Below are 18,106 nucleotides of genomic sequence, written 5' to 3'. Positions count from 1 at the left end.
TTTGAATACAATCTTTAGACTTGAAATGTACAGGTAACTGGACTGAATTGAATTCTAAGTGGAAACATTCCTGGGAATATTTTATTACCTTTTCGTATGGTAGGCGTGTCACTGTCTGCAATCAATTGCAAGCAGTCTTGAGTGACTGAAAAGCAAAAATATATCATTTTAGCTACTTGAATAGAAATAGTAACGGAATAAAGATGACCAAGAATACAGAGCTGTAAACCCACTCTTCCAGTGACAGACACCAAATCAGTTATACTTTCTATATTGCTTGTATGCTCTTCTTAAAATTACTATAGGAAATGTGCCCACAGGTTCTTAATATAACTCGTACTTGAAATACAATATGTACTTGAAATTCAAGCTTTAGAAAAACTCTATATGCTGTTGAAATACAGTAAGTATATTATCTGAACAGTTTAGCTTAACTTATTCTAAAATGTTATGCCTGTATAGAAAGCAAGTTTAGCCACTGTCATTTGTTTTTCAATTCTCTCAAATACACAAGCCAAATTATCAGATTACTCTAAAATGATTTTTTGTTTTAAAAAATCTAACATTAAGTAACAACTCACTAGTACTGAAACTATCACTATTAACATTACTGAAAATAAAAATAATTGCTAAAATGCATTGAGCTAATATAAATCCAGGCAACTTCACAAAAATCCCAAGATTTACATACTGGAAACTACGTCATGGAAAGTGTAAACAACCTGTCCAGTCCCCAGGGATAGAAAGTGACAGGGCCAGAATTTAATCACGCCTGTTTCACTGTGGAACCAAAGTCAGGCTTTTGGTAAAATGTTTTGGACTAGAAAGAGAAAGAGAGCTACAACGTCTTTTTAGGATAAAATGGAAGATTTCCCTGACACTGCATCATCAGTAAAGCTTCTGGGAAGCATCAATTCACATCACACATCACATATAGAATATAACCCAGAGTATTCCAAAGAATACGTAACTACGCTATTAAATAAAGACAATGCCTTCGGGTAACAGCAAAATAGGTACACTGCCTGTAGGAAAAGGAAACAAAGCAGCAAAGATCTACGGCAAATATGGAACATGAACCTAAGTATATGCCTATTTTAAATTAAGAAAATATTAGTTTAGGTCGTTTATTATATAGCAAGTATTTTACTCTGCATTGAAGTAATGCTTTAAAAACATGCTTCGCAATGTATACACTTCAGGAGCTTATTAACACAGTGGAGAGTTCCTGCTGCAAGTCACTAATGGAAAACGTGGAATAACAGATGTAATAATTATGTAATATTCTGAAGCTGTGCAAATGCATAGGCCTAAAAAGAATACTGTTACAGGCAGTGATCACATACGAAAATCTGCTAAGAAACTTCCCTGGTATTTAAAGGTGGAACTATAATGATAAAAACTGCAATTCCTTTATAACCACGAGACTTTTCTAACACATTTTTATGTTAATGTGATGGTTTGGATAGCAGCAGAACATTTTGGCCACTTTGTGGTTCTTCTATTGACCTGGAAAACAATGGCAGCGATGTCTATGCCACAGGGAAATGTGACTCATTACTGCAGTTACTATGGCAGACCCTCTGCCACAGAAAATATGGAAAAGCATCGTCACAGGCAGAATAGCTGTGAATAAGGACAGCTTGAAAGAAAGGAACCACAGAACATCCAAAGCAGCCAAAGTCTGAAAAGCACAAGGTCTAGAGTCACCATATTAAACCTATTTTTCTAACAAACACTTCTTGAGGAATTACTACATACAAGGCACCATGGTAAGTTTTGTGAGGGATGCAAGGGCCAATCAGAGCATGAAAAGCTCTAATCTTTCCTCCACAATGAAAAAGAAGAGGATCTTGACGAAAGTCAAAGTTAAATTTCCAAATTTTCCATCTTTCCTTTGTCATGTGCATGCACATTGTAAAGATTAAGTGAGATAATACATCTGAAACATTTAGTACTGTACTTGGGACATAATAATTGCAAAGTCAATCTTGGCTATTATTAGCGGTATTGTTCTTAGTAGCATCGAACCAAATAAACTGGGAACACAAGGGAAGGACATTAGGAGAGCAAGAAGACCAAGTGAAGCTGAGAAAGGGCCCAAGGAAATACTAGAAATACTATTTCTTGTTCTTCTTTTGGCCACACGAGGCACCTGGGATCTTAGTTCCCCAGCCAGGTATCCAACACTTGCCCCCTGCACCCCTGCAGTGGAAACGCAGAGTCTTAACCTCTGGACCGCCAGGGAAGTCCCTAGAAATACTATTCCAATTAGCCCTCTCCTTGACTGTTTCCACAAACTCCTGTAGGAGACCTGCCTTTTCTATTTAGACAGAAAGGGGTTTACCTAATGAGTGCTGCCTGGAAACTACCAAACTGATACGAAAGTATCTGAATTTTAATCTCCAAAGCCCAACTACAACTTGGCCACAACCTACACATTGAAAAACTATGGTCTATTCTATCACACAGTAGCAGAAATCTAACTTTCAGAAGAAAATACACTATGGAGAGAAATTTTTATTTCATGAAATACTCTTCAGAAAAGAAAATGAGATATTAAAATGACAGCTCAAGAGTAGTGTTTGAATTATACTCACTAAAGCGAGTGCTATTCATTAGTTTTCCTTATTCCAGAGAAAGTCACTGGGCTTTTCAAGAAGATAAGTTCTTGGAAATAAGAACAGGACTTTCCATCCTGCCCTCATTAGATGCTGTTCAGGTCCCATCAACCCTATCAGTGCTACTTACCTCTTCAGCTTTCAACTCTTCCTTTTAAGGAAATTTGATATCTATTATCAACTTATCTCCAGTTCAGTCTTTGAGGACTCTCTTTCCAATTCAACATAGATCTGATTTTAGACTATAGATTATTGCTCACAAAAAGTTGGCCAAGACAGCAGTACTCTTTTTGTATCTCCCAACAGCATAGATATCCAACCACAAGAGTTCTGCGAATGCATAGTCTAATATAAGAAACATAATATTGATAACAATTGTAGTATTAATTGACTGTGTTTGCTTTTCAAATGCCTTTCACACATCTTTCCTGCTGCTACAGTTGAGGGGAATTATACAAGAGTTTGAGAATGGTTTATCTTTTTAACTAAGCAAGGCAGTAGCATACATTAAAACATTTCTGTGTCAATGGGGAGACACATATTTCTAAATATATATATATGTATATATATCTCATAATGATGTGAGAACCACAGATAATCAATCTTAAGTACATTTTTACAGCATAAGAAAATTTACTCATAATATTAAACCATGTGAAAAATATTTCTAAAAACAAAACATTATATTGATTGAAAACTAGCTTACAAAAGAGAATTCCTAAAATAAGAACTTTTAGACAAAAGTCATCTTCTATTGCTCAATATTTGATATAATAAAATCCAACCAACTTCACAATTAGAATAGTGGTTGGACTGATTGAGATTGAAAGCCACCTTTTAAAGTGGCTTTTAATCAGGAAAAGAGATTTATAGGTTTATGGAATTGCTAATATCTGTTGTATTGTTTTCTGCGTTGGAACCAAACCTTTTCAGACTGGAATCCAGTTTATTATACATTATTTCCACAAAGCTAAATCTAATAGAAACTACCGTAAATAATGCAATTATTGCAGATTATGCGTGGTTCCCATGAAAAGCATCCCACATTAGCTTTTCCCATTACTCGTGTCCTGTCCATATGACCTACACCCACTAACTCCCATATTTCTCACTCATCTCATTCAAGAAGCTTCTTCTAAGCTCTTCAGTCTGAGTGAGACGCCCTTCCTTCATCTTCTTTTATCTTTCTTCTTTTTTCTGTTGCCTTACTTATTACATTGTACATTTTCTCAAGAATGATGACTCTCGAGATGATGCCTCTCTTCATTTCTGTAGAGCTTTCATTCAGTACATGGAAACCATGACAAATGTAGGAGTTGGAATTTTCTTGAGCTAGTTTTGAATAAATCATCAGTGGCTGGAATAGTTAGTTAAGAGAAATCCCTTACAGATCTAAATATTGACCTAATGCTGGACATAGATTTATAAAGAAATCATGGTTTTAGGATAAACATTTCTACTGGAATGGGAAGACAAAATTTTAGGGGTGGAAACTGGATTATAAAGTTTTATTTGATCAGGGATAAGCAGTTTGTGTAACTGGCAACGTTTATTAAGTTACTTATTGGTAACTTACAAAAGCAATGAATTGAGAGAGTTTTGAAAGAATTTCTAGAGAGCTAGGTTGAGAAGTCTGTATCTGACTTACTAGAAAATAGAAAAAATATTAGGAATTCTTAATCTTCAGAGGGGCTTGCCTGATACATGTTGTGCCTGAGAAAGAAATACATGTGTCTATGTGTAGAATGAACTGCTGTAAAGGGAGAATGAAAGCCAAGGTTCAGCCCTTGACTGGTAATAAATATAATATGTGGGTGATTTGGTCTAAAATGCAATTACATAAGTGAAGCACCCAAGACAAACTGTGAAAAAAATTTAAAAGTTTCTGACTAATGAGTATATGTGCTTGAAGGAGAATTAAAAACTAATAATAAAAGCACGTTTTCAATTCTGGGGAATTCACAAAGATGGCAGCACTATAATGGCCTTGGGGAAGTGAGAAAGGGGTGCTGAATTTTTGGAGGGCTTGGAATGAAGCTGATAAAGTAAAAATAAATATAACGGCTAGAAGTAAAGAAATATATCTGAATTGAAGATTTTCTATGTGTATATGTGCACAGAAAGAGTCTTGACGTGAACTGGAAGTTGCCATGTACCACTCATAATATAATCATGTTCCATGACTAAAGTAAGGCAGGATATGTAAGATGGCAGCCCTCTGGATAGCCTCATAAGAGTAAAGTAACAAAAACAAAAAAAACCCCAAAAATACCATCTTCATCTAATGTTGTTTAATTTTGCAAATGATCAAATATTTTAACTTAAAATTACCAATTTTATAGTTGTCATCATCTCCACAGGATATGTTTTTTCTTCGGTCATGACTTCTTTGCATTATTTTAGGATATTTCACTTTATTTATTTATTTTTTAATTTACCTTTTGCGGTACGCTGGCCTCTCACTGTTGTGGCCTCTCCCGCTGCGGAGCACAGGCTCCGGATGCGCAGGCTCAGCGGCCATGGCTCACGGGCCCAGCCGCTCTGCGGCATGTGGGATCTTCCTGGACCGGGGCACGAACCCACGTCCCCTGCATCGGCAGGCAGACTCTCAACCACCGCGCCACCAGGGAAGCCCAGGATATTTCACTTTATTAATGACGCATACTCAGAAGGCACTGGGTATCACTAACTTACCAGTGAAGGACATTAGTTTCATAACACAGTGTGCAAACAGCTCTGAAGTCAAGGAAGGTAAAACCAAAAATAGAAATACACCTGAATACCTGGAGAAAGGTAGCAATAAATTGCACAGTTGGCTGTTACATTTTCAACTCCCGCCTGGACATTCTCACCTGAACGCCATAGTGATACCTCAAGCTTCATCTGCCTCAAATCTATTTCTTGATCTTCTCCACACACACTCACCTCTCACTCCTTCTCTGTTTTCTCTCTTAGTGGATATATAACCGTCCTCTGAGTTGCCCAAACTAGAAACTTTATAAACATGCCTTATTTCTTCCTCCTCAATCTTGAAATTCAACTAATAACCAAGTTCTAATGGTTTGAACTTTTAACTTTCGTTCAATTAAGATTTCATCTCTCATTCATCCATTCAAAATTTTACTGAGCACTAAATTTGTGTCACATGTTGCACTTAGGGATACCAAAAAAAAGGAGATATAATTCCTACTCCCATGGAGCTTACAATCTAGTGGGAAGAACAGGCATGAATCAGTAGCACCAAAACAGAATTAAAATTGCAACTGTAAGAGAGATACAGTGCCTAGATGGCTGTTCCAATGAGGAAGGCTTCTTTGAATGGTGGCAAGTTGGCTGAAGGAGAGAGACAGAGAGAGAGAGAGAGAGAGAGAGAGAAATGGTAAGATGGAGAGCATCGTAGCCTAAATTCAGATCTTTACCCTCACCATTCTTCACAATTACCTTAGTCTACCTAGTTGTGCCTCTTCCATTTTCTACAATTCCTAGTCCATCACTTGCATTTCCTCCAGAATTATCTTCCTAAACCCAAATCCTATCTTGTCCTTTTCATGTTTATAATTCCTTCAAAGGATTTCTTTGCACACAAAATCCAAGCCTACCTGCACAGCCTCATGACCCTCCTCTCCCACCCCCGCTGTACTGAAACACACCTTCTCAGAACAGGAGGTCGGCTTCAGGTTTCCAGGACCTTGTATCTGCCATTCCCTACGGCTAAATATTCCTCACCTTTCCAACTGGTGAAACCTCATTCATGCTTCAGGGCTCAGGCCACATATCAATTCCTTCCCTGATCCTTCTAGCTAAGTATTTGATGCCATTACACTTTGCACGTACATCTATTGAAATACATTTCACTATATGTACTAATTGTTTCTATAACTGCTTCCATCCCTAGACTGTAAGTCACTTAATATTAAGGGCCATCATTTACAAATTTGCAGTGTCTGATTTACAGCACATTAAAAAAAAATCTGTGGAACAATTTAGAAAAGAAAGTAGACATCATACCAACATCTAACCTTTCCAAATAATTTTTAAAAACCCCATCCTTACATCCAAATTTATAAGACATGTTAAATCAAATTAAATTAATGTTTTAGGGAAAATAGGTCCCATTAAAAAAAAAAAACACCTATGTCCATGATGTCTGAACTCTGTAACAATAAATCTTTGGGTCCATGGTTTTATGGAAAACATTCTTCATAACGAATAATCTCAATAAATTTTTGAAACGTCATCCATAGAACTGTAGCATGCTATAATATTTTTAGAAGTAAATGGTTTTGTGCTATTTCTCTAGAATTCCTTACTCTCTAGTTGCCAGAAGAAGCTCTAGGGTAGTAGATAGAAGAGAAAAAAGATGAGCTGAAGTGTAGCTTCACAATTTGTGTCAGCAGATACCATGAAGCAGTTATTTTCCATTTCTTTGTCTACCTGACACAGGATAGTCAGAGGAGAGGGATGGAGAGGAGAAGAGGAAAGCCTGAACTTCAATCAATCAACATTTGCAAAAATCCCCAAGGAGATGGCCGCTTACTATAATAAGGTCTCTTCTTGTATTTTTTCTATTTCCTGTTTTATTACTGTTACCATACCTTGGATACACTCTCCTCTTACCCACATCTACTCAACCTTTAAAACCCAGCTCAGCTCTTCACGACCATGGTCTAGATAATCTTTCAGTCTGTGATCTCCACTACTGACATCCTGTGATTCCATAACTAGCTATCCTTCTCACTGGTAATAATATTAATAATAATTTAGGCTTCTCCAGGATCTAATAACTTTTCTCAAAACTGGTGCTTTATTTGAACATCAAGCACATATAGCTCACGTGATCAAAAAAGCTCAGAATTTATAGTAGAGATAATAAATTCAACCTTAGTTCTTAAACCAATTAGCTATTTAATCATGAGATTGACACAATTTTGAAATATTTTTTCTTATCTGTAAACTGAAAAAAACAATATCTATTTCATAGTGTTGTGAGAATTAGTTGAAGGCATAATTTGCATGTGTTTTGTAAAGGCAAAAGACATTGTTATTTTTTAATTATTTATTATCTTGAAATTTACATTAGTTTTTTAAAACTTCTCCAACTCAGTACTGGGTTTCTGAAAAGAGGGGCTGGCCGTGCCTGCTTCAATTCTCTCACCTAAAATGCAGACAATAATGCCAGCACTGCAGGGTTACAAAGAGGGCAAATGATAATCATAGGTCCACAGGGCCTAACCCAGAGCTTCCACATGGACCGTACTCGGCTAATTTCATTTCATTTCTCTCCCCTTTTCTGCATATTCTGGACAGCCTACCTCAGAGCTTTGCACAGTAGGTGTCTCCTCTATTTTGAGAAGAGTCTGTTTCTTCTCTAACTCCTCAGAATGGGGATACTTTTGGGGTTTTTTTGATATATCCTTTGAGGAATTTTTATTTTTTTAACATCTTTATTGGAGTATAATTGCTTTACAGTGGTGTGTTAGCTTCTGCTGTATAACAAAGTGAATCAGCTATACGTATACCTATATCCCCATATCCCCTCCCCCTTGCGTCTCCCTCCCACCCTCCCTATCCCACCCCTCCAGGCGGTCACAAAGCACCGAGCTGATCTCCCTGTGCTATGCGGCTGCTTCCCACGAGCTATCTACTTTACATTTGGTAGTGTATATATGTCCATGCCTCTCTCTCACTTCGTCCCAGCTTACTCTTCCCCTTCCCCGTGTCCTCAAGTCCATTCTCTACGTCTGCGTCTTTATTCCTGTCCTGCCCCTAGGTTCATCAGAACCATTTTTTTTTTTTTTTAGATTCCATATATGTGCGTTAGCATACGGTATTTGTTTTTCTCTTTCTGACTTACTTCACTCTGTATGACAGACTCTAGGTCCATCCGTCTCACTACAAATAACTCAATTTCGTTTCCTTTTATGGCTGAGTACTATTCCATTGTATAAATGTGCCACATCTTCTTTATCCATTCATCTGTCTATGGACACTTAGGTTGCCTCCATGTCCTGGCTATTGTAAATAGTGCTGCAATGAATATTGTGGAACATGACTCTTTTCGAATTACGGTTTTCTCAGGGTATATGCCCAGTAATGGGATTGCTGGGTCGTATGGTAATTCTATTTTTAGTTTTTTAAGGAACCTCCATACTGTTCTCCATAGTGGCTGTATCAATTTACATTCCCACCAACAGTGCAAGAGGGTTCCCTTTTCTCCACACCCTCTCCAGCATTTATTGTTTCTAGATTTTTTGATGGTGGCCATTCTGACCCGTGTGAGGTGATACCTCATTGTAGTTTTGCCTTGCGTGTCTCTAATGATTAGTGATGTTGAGCATCCTTTCATGTGTTTGTTGGCCATCTGTATGTCTTCTTTGGAGAAATGTCTATTTAGGTCAAAGAAAATCCCACCACAACAAAAGAGGAGCTGCCCAACGCAGATCCTGTAAGTAGGACTTGACCTATAAAAAGCATAATTAACCGTTAACACTAATATCACCCATTTCTACGAACTATTAATGAGAATGCATCCCTCGACGTTATGAATTTATTGTTAAAATACCTGGAATGTCTGCAATTTTTTTAAGTGTTGAAACAATAAAGAATTATTGAGCTTTCAGGGATTAGATAGAAAGACTTACCCTGGCCTCCCTACTTAAAATACAGACATGTCCTCTTACCCTTCTTCACCCTTAACTCTGCTGGTTCTCTTAACCCTGTCCTAAATTTTTCACTTTTGCAATGTATTTGACATTTTCTAGTATTATAATTTCCTCATTAATTATGTTTATGGATTATTTTCTATGGCTTTCCACCTCACTGCAATGTCATCTCCAATGCACGGGAAACTTTTATCTGTTTGTCTTATAATCAATACCCAACAACTAGAACAGTGCTTGGACCTCCTATAGGTCAGGGAAGGTTGGAAGAGATACAACATCGCCTCTGGCTTCACTGGTTGATTCGCTTCCTGGCTCTTCTGTTTCCCAAAACTTTAAACTTGATAAGAACAGGGTTCAAAGGTTTGGTTACCAGGTCACTATTTTCATTTTAAATACTCTTGTGGAAATTGAACAGGATCCAGCTCTTGCAACACTGAAAAGAAGGCTCTCCTTATTTAAAGCAGGGGAAAAGAAAAATAACACTCAGGGAAGATTCTGGTCAAAGGTCACCATGACAGCAGCCAGCTGTTTCTGTTCTAGGAAGGAACACACCCTTGCTGGGTAAGAGGCTGCCGTTAGCCTCATCTGGGGACAAATTGGATGGCTGAGTTATACACTGCATGCTTTTAACACTCACTTTACAGCCTTGTAAGTTACAGCTGAGCCCGAAATGCCGATGAAGCAAAGACTGGATGTTACAGACCCCTCAGACACCCCATCTTTTCTTGCAAAGGAAATGCACTATGGATTTCAAGAGAGAAATATTAATATTTCAAAAATATTAATAGTATTGATATCTTTATGTTTAACAACAAAAATGTTTACCCCAGAGAAATACTTTAGTTATACTCTTAGGTGTTAACTTATGTGCATTATATTCAAAACTCTGATTTTTAAAAACTATTAAATGCATTCTGGTGTCCTGGATGGCTCCCGGAACATGGTAAGACCTTAGCGGAAAAGCTGGTGAAATTCAAATAAAGTCGGGAGTTCAGTTAAATCCTAATGTTGGTCTCTAAGTTGTGACAAAGGTACCATGGTAACATAAGATGTTAACATTAGGGGAAACGGCATGAGGGATATATGGCAGCTCACTGCACTGTTATTGCAACTTTCCTGTAATTCTAAAATAATTTCAAACTAAAACGTTTATTTAAAAATGGAGAAAAATAAAGTAGATTGGTCAGAATTTTACAATAAATATTTGAAAGATAAAATATGGGCAAATTTTTCTGCTCTTGTTTTTATATTTCTTTGAAATGCTCATGCTTTCACCACTTCATGACTTTTTTTGATTTTTGTTTTTTTTTAGCTGTTTGGCTGTGCCATGCAGCACGGGGATCTTAGTTCCCCGACCAGGGATAGAACCTGCACCCCCTTCACTGGGAGCACAGAGTCTTAAGCCTGGACTGCCAGGGAAGTCCCTTTCACCACTATTTTTAATATTACAGTTGAGATGAGTATCATAAACATTATTAATAAAAAATAATTTTTGTCTTTCTATAATCTAAAATACATGGGTTTCTGATAACTTAAATTCCCTACTGAATAACAAGGGAAAAAATGAAAGGTCACCTAATTTTATTAATAAACTGTTTTAATTCAGTAGGAACCCATTTGGAAGAATGCACTTTCTTGATGGACTCTGAAGATGCTTATCTTTAGATTCTTGAAATGAACAGAATTATAGTTAAGTGCGGGTTCAAAACATGGGTTATCATGATTTCATCTGTGAAGAAATTTTCATGCGTAATATTTTCAAAGCCATGTCACTTTAGTGTTTTTGTTTTTGTTTTTTTCTCTAATTGGGACTATGTCCAAATACACTTATGGGCTTAAAAGTGAATTTTTGGCTATTGTAAGCCATTTGGCAATTTAAATCCTGGATTTCCCCACATTTCTGTTTGTTATATTATAATCATAAATTATCTTATGAAACACATGAAACTTACTGAGACTTTCATTTGAAACACAACATAATTAAGAAAAACAAAACTGGAGCCACAGCACCAAATTCTAGAATGAAGTCAAAGCAGCACGTTTACTCCGGGGGTGGTCTGCAAGAAATACTAAATGGGTGTGTAGGCTGATGGTGATGTCTGCCCTTCACCTACTGCTGTTCAGCTTGTGGATTTCACTGACCTGTGTCCTGAAGATACATGCCCTTTTCTGTGTGTAAATAATATGTCAATTAAAATTTTAAAAAAGTAAGCTAAAAACCCAGGAAATTATAGTTAAAGAAGTTGCTGAATATGGGAGCTTCTCTATGACTTTTCAATGAGCCCAAACAGTGCCTCTACCTGGGGCACCAAGAGAGTCTGAGGCAAGGGCTTTCCAGACTGCCCCTGCGCCTGTAGCCTTATGATCATGCTCATTCTTTGGTTAATTAGTTATTTTAAAGGTCAAGTTAAAAAAAATTCATAAGATGGCCTTTGATCAAAACCTGACAAATGAAGAAATATGGGAAAATCCCTTCCCCCTAAAAATGATACCAAATCATTCTATCTTATTTGATATTGAGCCCACAACTGATTAACACATATTCGTGGAATATCTACAGGGTGCAAGTGTCATGATGAATATACAAAAGGAGAAATAGGCCCAGACCACAGAAGTCTCTACTCTTTGGTTGAACAGACGGGGTATACACAGATGAAAAGAAAACCACCTTCCTAGGTAATAGGTGATGAGTATCAAATACCAATGCAATAACTAGGCTTGCTGTGTGCTGGGGAGGTTCGACTTTCTAGACCATGGCATACTGGAATTTACTTACAAACTGAATATCCACACAATAAAAATTGAGATGCCTGGTGAAATTTGGGTTGGATTTATAGAAAAATAAGAACGAGTAACATTCTGGTATGTTACTTAGCAATATTCAGCTGTGAAACTTTTTGACACAGTTATAAAATAATGACCACCTGATGTTGAGGAGTATATACAGAAAGCAGAGTATTTTAGACAAAGTCTAGAATAATATTATAAATCTGTTAAGTATAGATCCACTGAGTGTACTACTGACGTGGCTTAAAAATCAGCGTGAGATCAAATACTAAATCATTTACTGCAAATTCTATGTTTTTTAGCAGTTTAACAAGCTATTTGAAAATGCTAAGACTCCTAATAGCAATAAACCCTTTTTAATTTAACTATGAAAGAATAGTGAAACCCATATAAGGAAAACTGTCTGACTGTGAAATTTTAAATTCTGTATTTAATAGAGATATTAAAAATTCTTGAATATATCAATTCAAAGTGTGAAAATTCATTTTCTTCTTCAGAGTTACAGTTTTTCTAAAATTCCAACAAAAACGTTTATAGAAAATGAATAAATAAAATAGAAACTAATGCTTTGAAAGTAAAAAGGATAACTCTGGCTTTTGAGTTTTACTTAAAATAAATCACAACAACTAGAATGGAAACCAAAACCAAAGAAAGTTGCTAGATTCAAACTGCATAGAATTTTCTCAATTCCAAAAAAAGGACCCTACCAAACAGAAAACAAACAAAAATCATGGAGTCTCAGACAACCTTCTTGGTATATATATATGCATTAATTTTGGAGTAAGGCTAAACAAAATAAATTTTCCCTGCACAAAAGGATAGTGTCTAAGACAACATTCAAGCCAATTTCATTGACCGGGAATAATAGATATTACCTATCACTAAGGTTCCAGTCTTCAAACCTTTCATGTGGGATCTATGAATGTTATAAATATATGTAGAGAGAGATTTAGAGATATATATGTACTAAGTATATTTATAGAGTATATGTATTATATATATATACAAACACCATATATATGCTACATCAGGGTTTATAAAAATCTGAGGCAAACCATGATAATGACCATAGTGACTACATCTGGGCTATGGAAACCGGGTGCATTCTGATTCATTGGTTAGAACTTTCTTCTATTCTCCAAACTTTCTAAAAATTGCAAATTTGGGGGGGGAAATTTTTGTCAGTATACAATTTTTGGATGCCATAGTAACACAAATATGAAAAAATATTCACATGGGAGGAAATTTTAAAATATTAATAGAACATATTTGGTCAAGTGGGACTCAGGGAGTTACTGATTTCTTACTCAATTCTTTCCTTCTTAAATCTGATGTAATGAGTCTATATCCTCTTTGGAATGGAAAAGTTAGGGTTTAGTTTTAATATTAATATTTAGAGGCAGGGGAATACTAGCAGACAAGGTTGAAGAAGATTGAGGCATCCTCACCCTACTAGGCATTGAAGCTCATTTTATTATAAAATTACTTAAAATATTTAATACAGATAAATAGGAAATAAATCAATGAAAAAAAGTCTCAAAATAGATTCAACTATAAATGAGGAACTTAATGTAATATAGTAAGCACTCCAATGCAAATGAGTTAAAAAGAATCATCTACTGAATTTGGCCAAGATATTTAGCAATAGTTTGGAAGGAAAAAGTAAAAGAAGAAAGGGGAAGTTAAGGAAGGAAGGAAGGAAGTTACAAAGAAAGGAAGTTAGTATGACATGACCTACCAAAACAAACTCCAGGACTAATGGATTAAATACCAAACTACAACACTAAATTACAAAAAAAGTCAAAATGGCAGAGAAAAGAATAAACTACTTGAGATTATGAACAAATATATTTTTAGCTTTGATGTATTACAGAAAATTTAAAAAGTGTATCACATTAAATATACAGATGCAAAATCTCTGTAGAAGTTTAAAAACCTGCAAAATATTGTGAAAATATTTACATCAAAATTTTGATAAACAATATGCCTAATATAGAGTTTATTCAAAATTATTTTAAAAATAGGACAAATGAGGGAAGTTATAAATAAAAATTAGCAGAAGATAAAATTAGAAGTTATCAAAATATGCAGAAATAAGTTAATTCTTATTTGTAAGCAAGCAAAAAATTAAATTTGAGGCATTCTTTTACAACTACTAAACTAGCCAAAATATATTTTTAAAGGTAAAATGCTGTAAGAATGTGGAGAACTTGTACACTGCACTTCTGATTACATACATTTGTAATTCATTTTGAAAACAGTATGGCAACAGGTAGCAAGGGTGCTAAAGATATTCATCCTCTTTGGCTCAGACATTCCATCTATGGAATTTATATTGAATATATGCATAAATTCCTCAGAAACAAAGAGATCTGCCCAAAAATTTTGGCATGTTCCATTCTATCAAAAAAATTGGAAATGATCATGATAAATAATTGTATGATAACAAATAAATATGGATGTCTGAGAATTACTTAGAAACAAGGAAAACATTTATTGTGTAATAAGTGAATACAAAAATATACCACAGTATATATACTGAATTTTTTCAGTTATGTAAAAAATATAGATAAAACGCAAAATATGAAAATAATCGATGTGTTAAAGCATAGTAAAAATATGAGTGTTTTCCAGTTTAAAAATTTTTAAACCCAATTGTTTCTGATAATTGGCACAAAGATATGATAACCAGATACAAAATTTACAGTTGTATAAAACGAGGAAGAATTTTTTCCACGAATAAGGCATTTAGTGAAAAATAAGTTTACAGAAGGAGCAACCTGTGTGTGTGTGTGTGTGTGTGTGTGTGTGTGTGGTGTGATAGGACACCTATTCTGTCTCTCATGCACTTCTGTTCAGAAGTACAAATACATGTAAATAATTACACCTGTTGGGTCTGCCTCACACTCACCGTGAAGATGAAAGGAAACAGGAGATGTGACGATACCTCTCCTAGTACAAGCCTGCCTGCCTGGCACATTCTAGGAGCTCAAGAAAAGGTTCCTTCAATATAAAAGGGAAACAGCACCAAGGATTTGTTAAATTGCAATATTAGTAAGCGCCATTCAAATGCTCTTTCTCAGCCTTGAGATGAAGGAACTAGAGCTGAATCACGTCTTGGGAGGCCCCACCAAACCTGAGGTGTCCGGGACGCACACAATTCTGTGGGACACGTGCAGCAGGAAGAAAGGTAGCGATCGCTAAGGAACTGTTACAAGGAGGCTATAAACGTGTGTGGAGCTCCAGGAAAAAGCACACGTTAAAGAAAAGCATTAAAATCTCTGTGTGTGTGTGTACAATAGGCTTTTTTTAAAAAGCAAGACACCAAATGAAGCACAAACACGCACCTGCCTCCGGGGTGATCTACACGTGGTTTCACGGCGGCTACGCCCCCCCCCCCCAGGAGATGCTGTCTGGCTGCCCTTCTCTGACAGAAGCTCATTCTACACTGGCACGTGGTGCTTTGTTCCTGCACTGCCAGACGATGCTTCTGACGTAGGAGTGAACTATCTATTGGAGGGGAAATGTGGGCCCCTTTCCCCTTTTTTAAAGTGCCGCGCAGATAAATACCTCTCCCGACGAAACCCGCTCACCGTAGGACAAAACGTGCTGTCGGCCTATCACATCGGCCAGGGCTTGGCTTTCCCTGAAGCCACACCCGGCTGGCACGGCAAGCTGGCAAGTGTCCAAGTTTCCAGGTCCTGTCTGGCTCCCCTCTGCTCCTCACCTGTGAACTGGGATCCCTGACTCCTAGCCGCTTCTGTGCCCCCAACATACCTGTTTCTTCTGCATCCTGCAGGCCACGCTTACTCCTGCTGCTTTGGCTGGAGTTGCTTTCTCCTGGAGCTGGTAGCGCAAAGCTCCCCTGCCGAGAGAAAAGGCCCCCGTTATTGCCAGGGCGTCTGGGTGCGGGAGCATGGGGCTGGGGCTGCCGCAGACTCACTTTCAGGGCGGAGGTGGCGGCTGCAGCCTCCCGCAGGGCGGCCCTGGGGGCTGCGGCTCCCGCCTGGGGGGCGCCGGGCAGCTCCCGCAGCTCCGCCCGGAGCCTTCCCAGCTCTGCTTGCAGGGAAGCCAGGCGGCAGAAGGACAGCACCGTGAGGCAGCAGGACAGCAGGGCCAGCAGCAGGGTCACGGCCAGCAGCTTTCCATCTTTGGAGAAGCGGACAGAGGGGCTTTCCTTCCGGGGGAGGATGGAGACTGTCTCCTTCAGTTTCATTTCGTCTCTGGTCTTAAGGCGAGAAAGGCGTGACTGCTCCCCTGTGGAGTCATCCATTTCCCTCCTTGAACTTTGAAGGTTCGGGCCCTTTGAATAAGTGACCACAGAGAATGGATCATTTCCTGTTATCTGTGTTTGTTGATGTCCTACATTGACTACATGGCCCAGCTCGTCGCTCGCCCTCCGGAGAGTTCTCCTGAATTTTCTTCTCTCTGCCCGGCCGCATCTCTGCCCCTACTGTATGATAGGTCTTCCTGGCATTCGCCCTTCTATGTGATTGCTCAATCAGTCTTCCTCATTTCACTTTCAGTTTTTGTAAGAATTTTAATGGCATCTCAGAACACTCATGCACAAAAGGGCCCCTTAAATCTACTGACGGCAAGGAGTTGGGGGTTTGGACCAGCACACTACAGACAACTTTTAAGATAGGAAGGTGTTCAAGGAACTCCCCCTCAGGCATTAGGAGAGAACTGGGTCCACTTGGGGCCACGTGGCTTTGTAGGGAAGGGGGAAAAGAATATGAATAAGTTCCTGCTGGTGTGATAAAATTAATGAATGCCAAGGTCAGATAAGCTAAGTACTTCAGCATTGAACTGCAGTCAGCTGGAGAGTGGGAAATACAATGAAATGTCCTTAGACAAGGCATAAAAGTCCGCCGGGGAGTACTGTCCCCACTATCACCTTAGTAATGGAATGAGAAGAAAGTGCCTATATTTTGGGGACCTACTTAGATTAGGTGTGCAGGGGATCCTCTATATGCAGGTGTATGCATTTTGAAAGGGACTCTAAGTAATCCTCTTCCTCCTGGGACTCACTGCTGGAGAGGCAGCCACCCACAGGATGGCCAGTCCCCAGGAGCTGTCCCACCTCTGCCGTCCCCACCTCTGGAGCTGCAAGGCCCTGCTCCGTCTGACACCATTTGGGGGAGAATCGGTCTTAGCTCAGCTCCAGATGCCTGGGTCCCGTCATTAACTGCTCTTTCCCTAAAGCAGCTAATCTGCTCGTCCGCATTAGACCGACTCTGCCCCAATCTAACCTGTATACAAGACGACCCGACTCGACCCAGACAGAATTTAGTTTCAAATCTCTATTGTTGGGGGCTTCCCTGGTGGCGCAGTGGTTGAGAATCCGCCTGCCAATGCAGGGGACACGGGTTCGAGCCCTGGTCCGGGAAGATCCCACATGCCGCGGAGCGGCTGGGCCCGTGCGCCACAACTAATGAAGTCCGCGGGCCTAGAGCCCGTGCTCTGCAACAAGAGAAGCCCGCACACTGCAACTAAGACACAACACAGCCAAAAATAAATTAATTTTTTAAAAAAATCTCTATTGTTGGACGTGGCGTGGCTGTAAGGACACCAATCCCGCCTGTGATTCTGTGTCCTCATCTGTTGGATGGGGTGATAACTGTCCCCGAGAGCTGTAAGGAGACTTACAGGAATGTAGAACAAGCTACCTTTAAGATGTTCCCATTTTTCATTCATCATGTGGAATCTATTTCATTCACTCATTTTATGAACGGAATGTTTCATTTATTCAGTCCATGGAATCTGTTTCATTCTTACAAACAGTGCTGCAATAGACGTCTTTGTACCTGTCCCCTGGTCACAGCTGCACACACCTGCTGGAGAAGAGCACATAGTCACCTTGACCAGGTGTCTCTGAGCTCCCTCCCAGGACCGCCTGTTTCGTCCTTGTCTCACTAAGTGCGATGTCACCCGCCTTATTCATTTTTACCTCTTGGGATTGTTGTTTTTTCCTTTGCATCTGCAAGTTCCAAGACCTTTCAAAATGACTTTAAATTTTTTTTCTGTTTAAAAAAA

At 38.4% G+C, this 18,106-nt stretch overlaps 1 protein-coding gene across 1 annotated transcript in view; it reads right to left on the bottom strand.

Moving 5' to 3' along the window:
- The window catches only part of TNFSF13B (TNF superfamily member 13b), a 31,705-nt gene extending 15,338 nt beyond the window's left edge, over positions 1-16,367 (bottom strand). Inside the window, exons 1-3 of the mRNA XM_082859480.1 lie at positions 16,014-16,367; positions 15,848-15,935; positions 89-145 (exon numbers count right to left, since the gene is read on the bottom strand). Of these exons, the coding sequence (XP_082715606.1) occupies positions 89-145; positions 15,848-15,935; positions 16,014-16,343 (475 nt within the window). The 5' untranslated portion in view covers positions 16,344-16,367. The remainder of the gene's footprint in view (positions 1-88; positions 146-15,847; positions 15,936-16,013) is intronic.
- Positions 16,368-18,106: the final 1,739 nt, after the last annotated feature.

Source organism: Leucopleurus acutus (genome assembly GCF_964270905.1).
Source record: "Leucopleurus acutus genome assembly, chromosome: 18".
Taxonomy (NCBI): domain Eukaryota; kingdom Metazoa; phylum Chordata; class Mammalia; order Artiodactyla; family Delphinidae; genus Leucopleurus; species Leucopleurus acutus.
The sequence above is the reverse complement of the archived record's forward strand: the minus strand, read 5'-3'. Positions and strand labels throughout refer to the sequence as shown.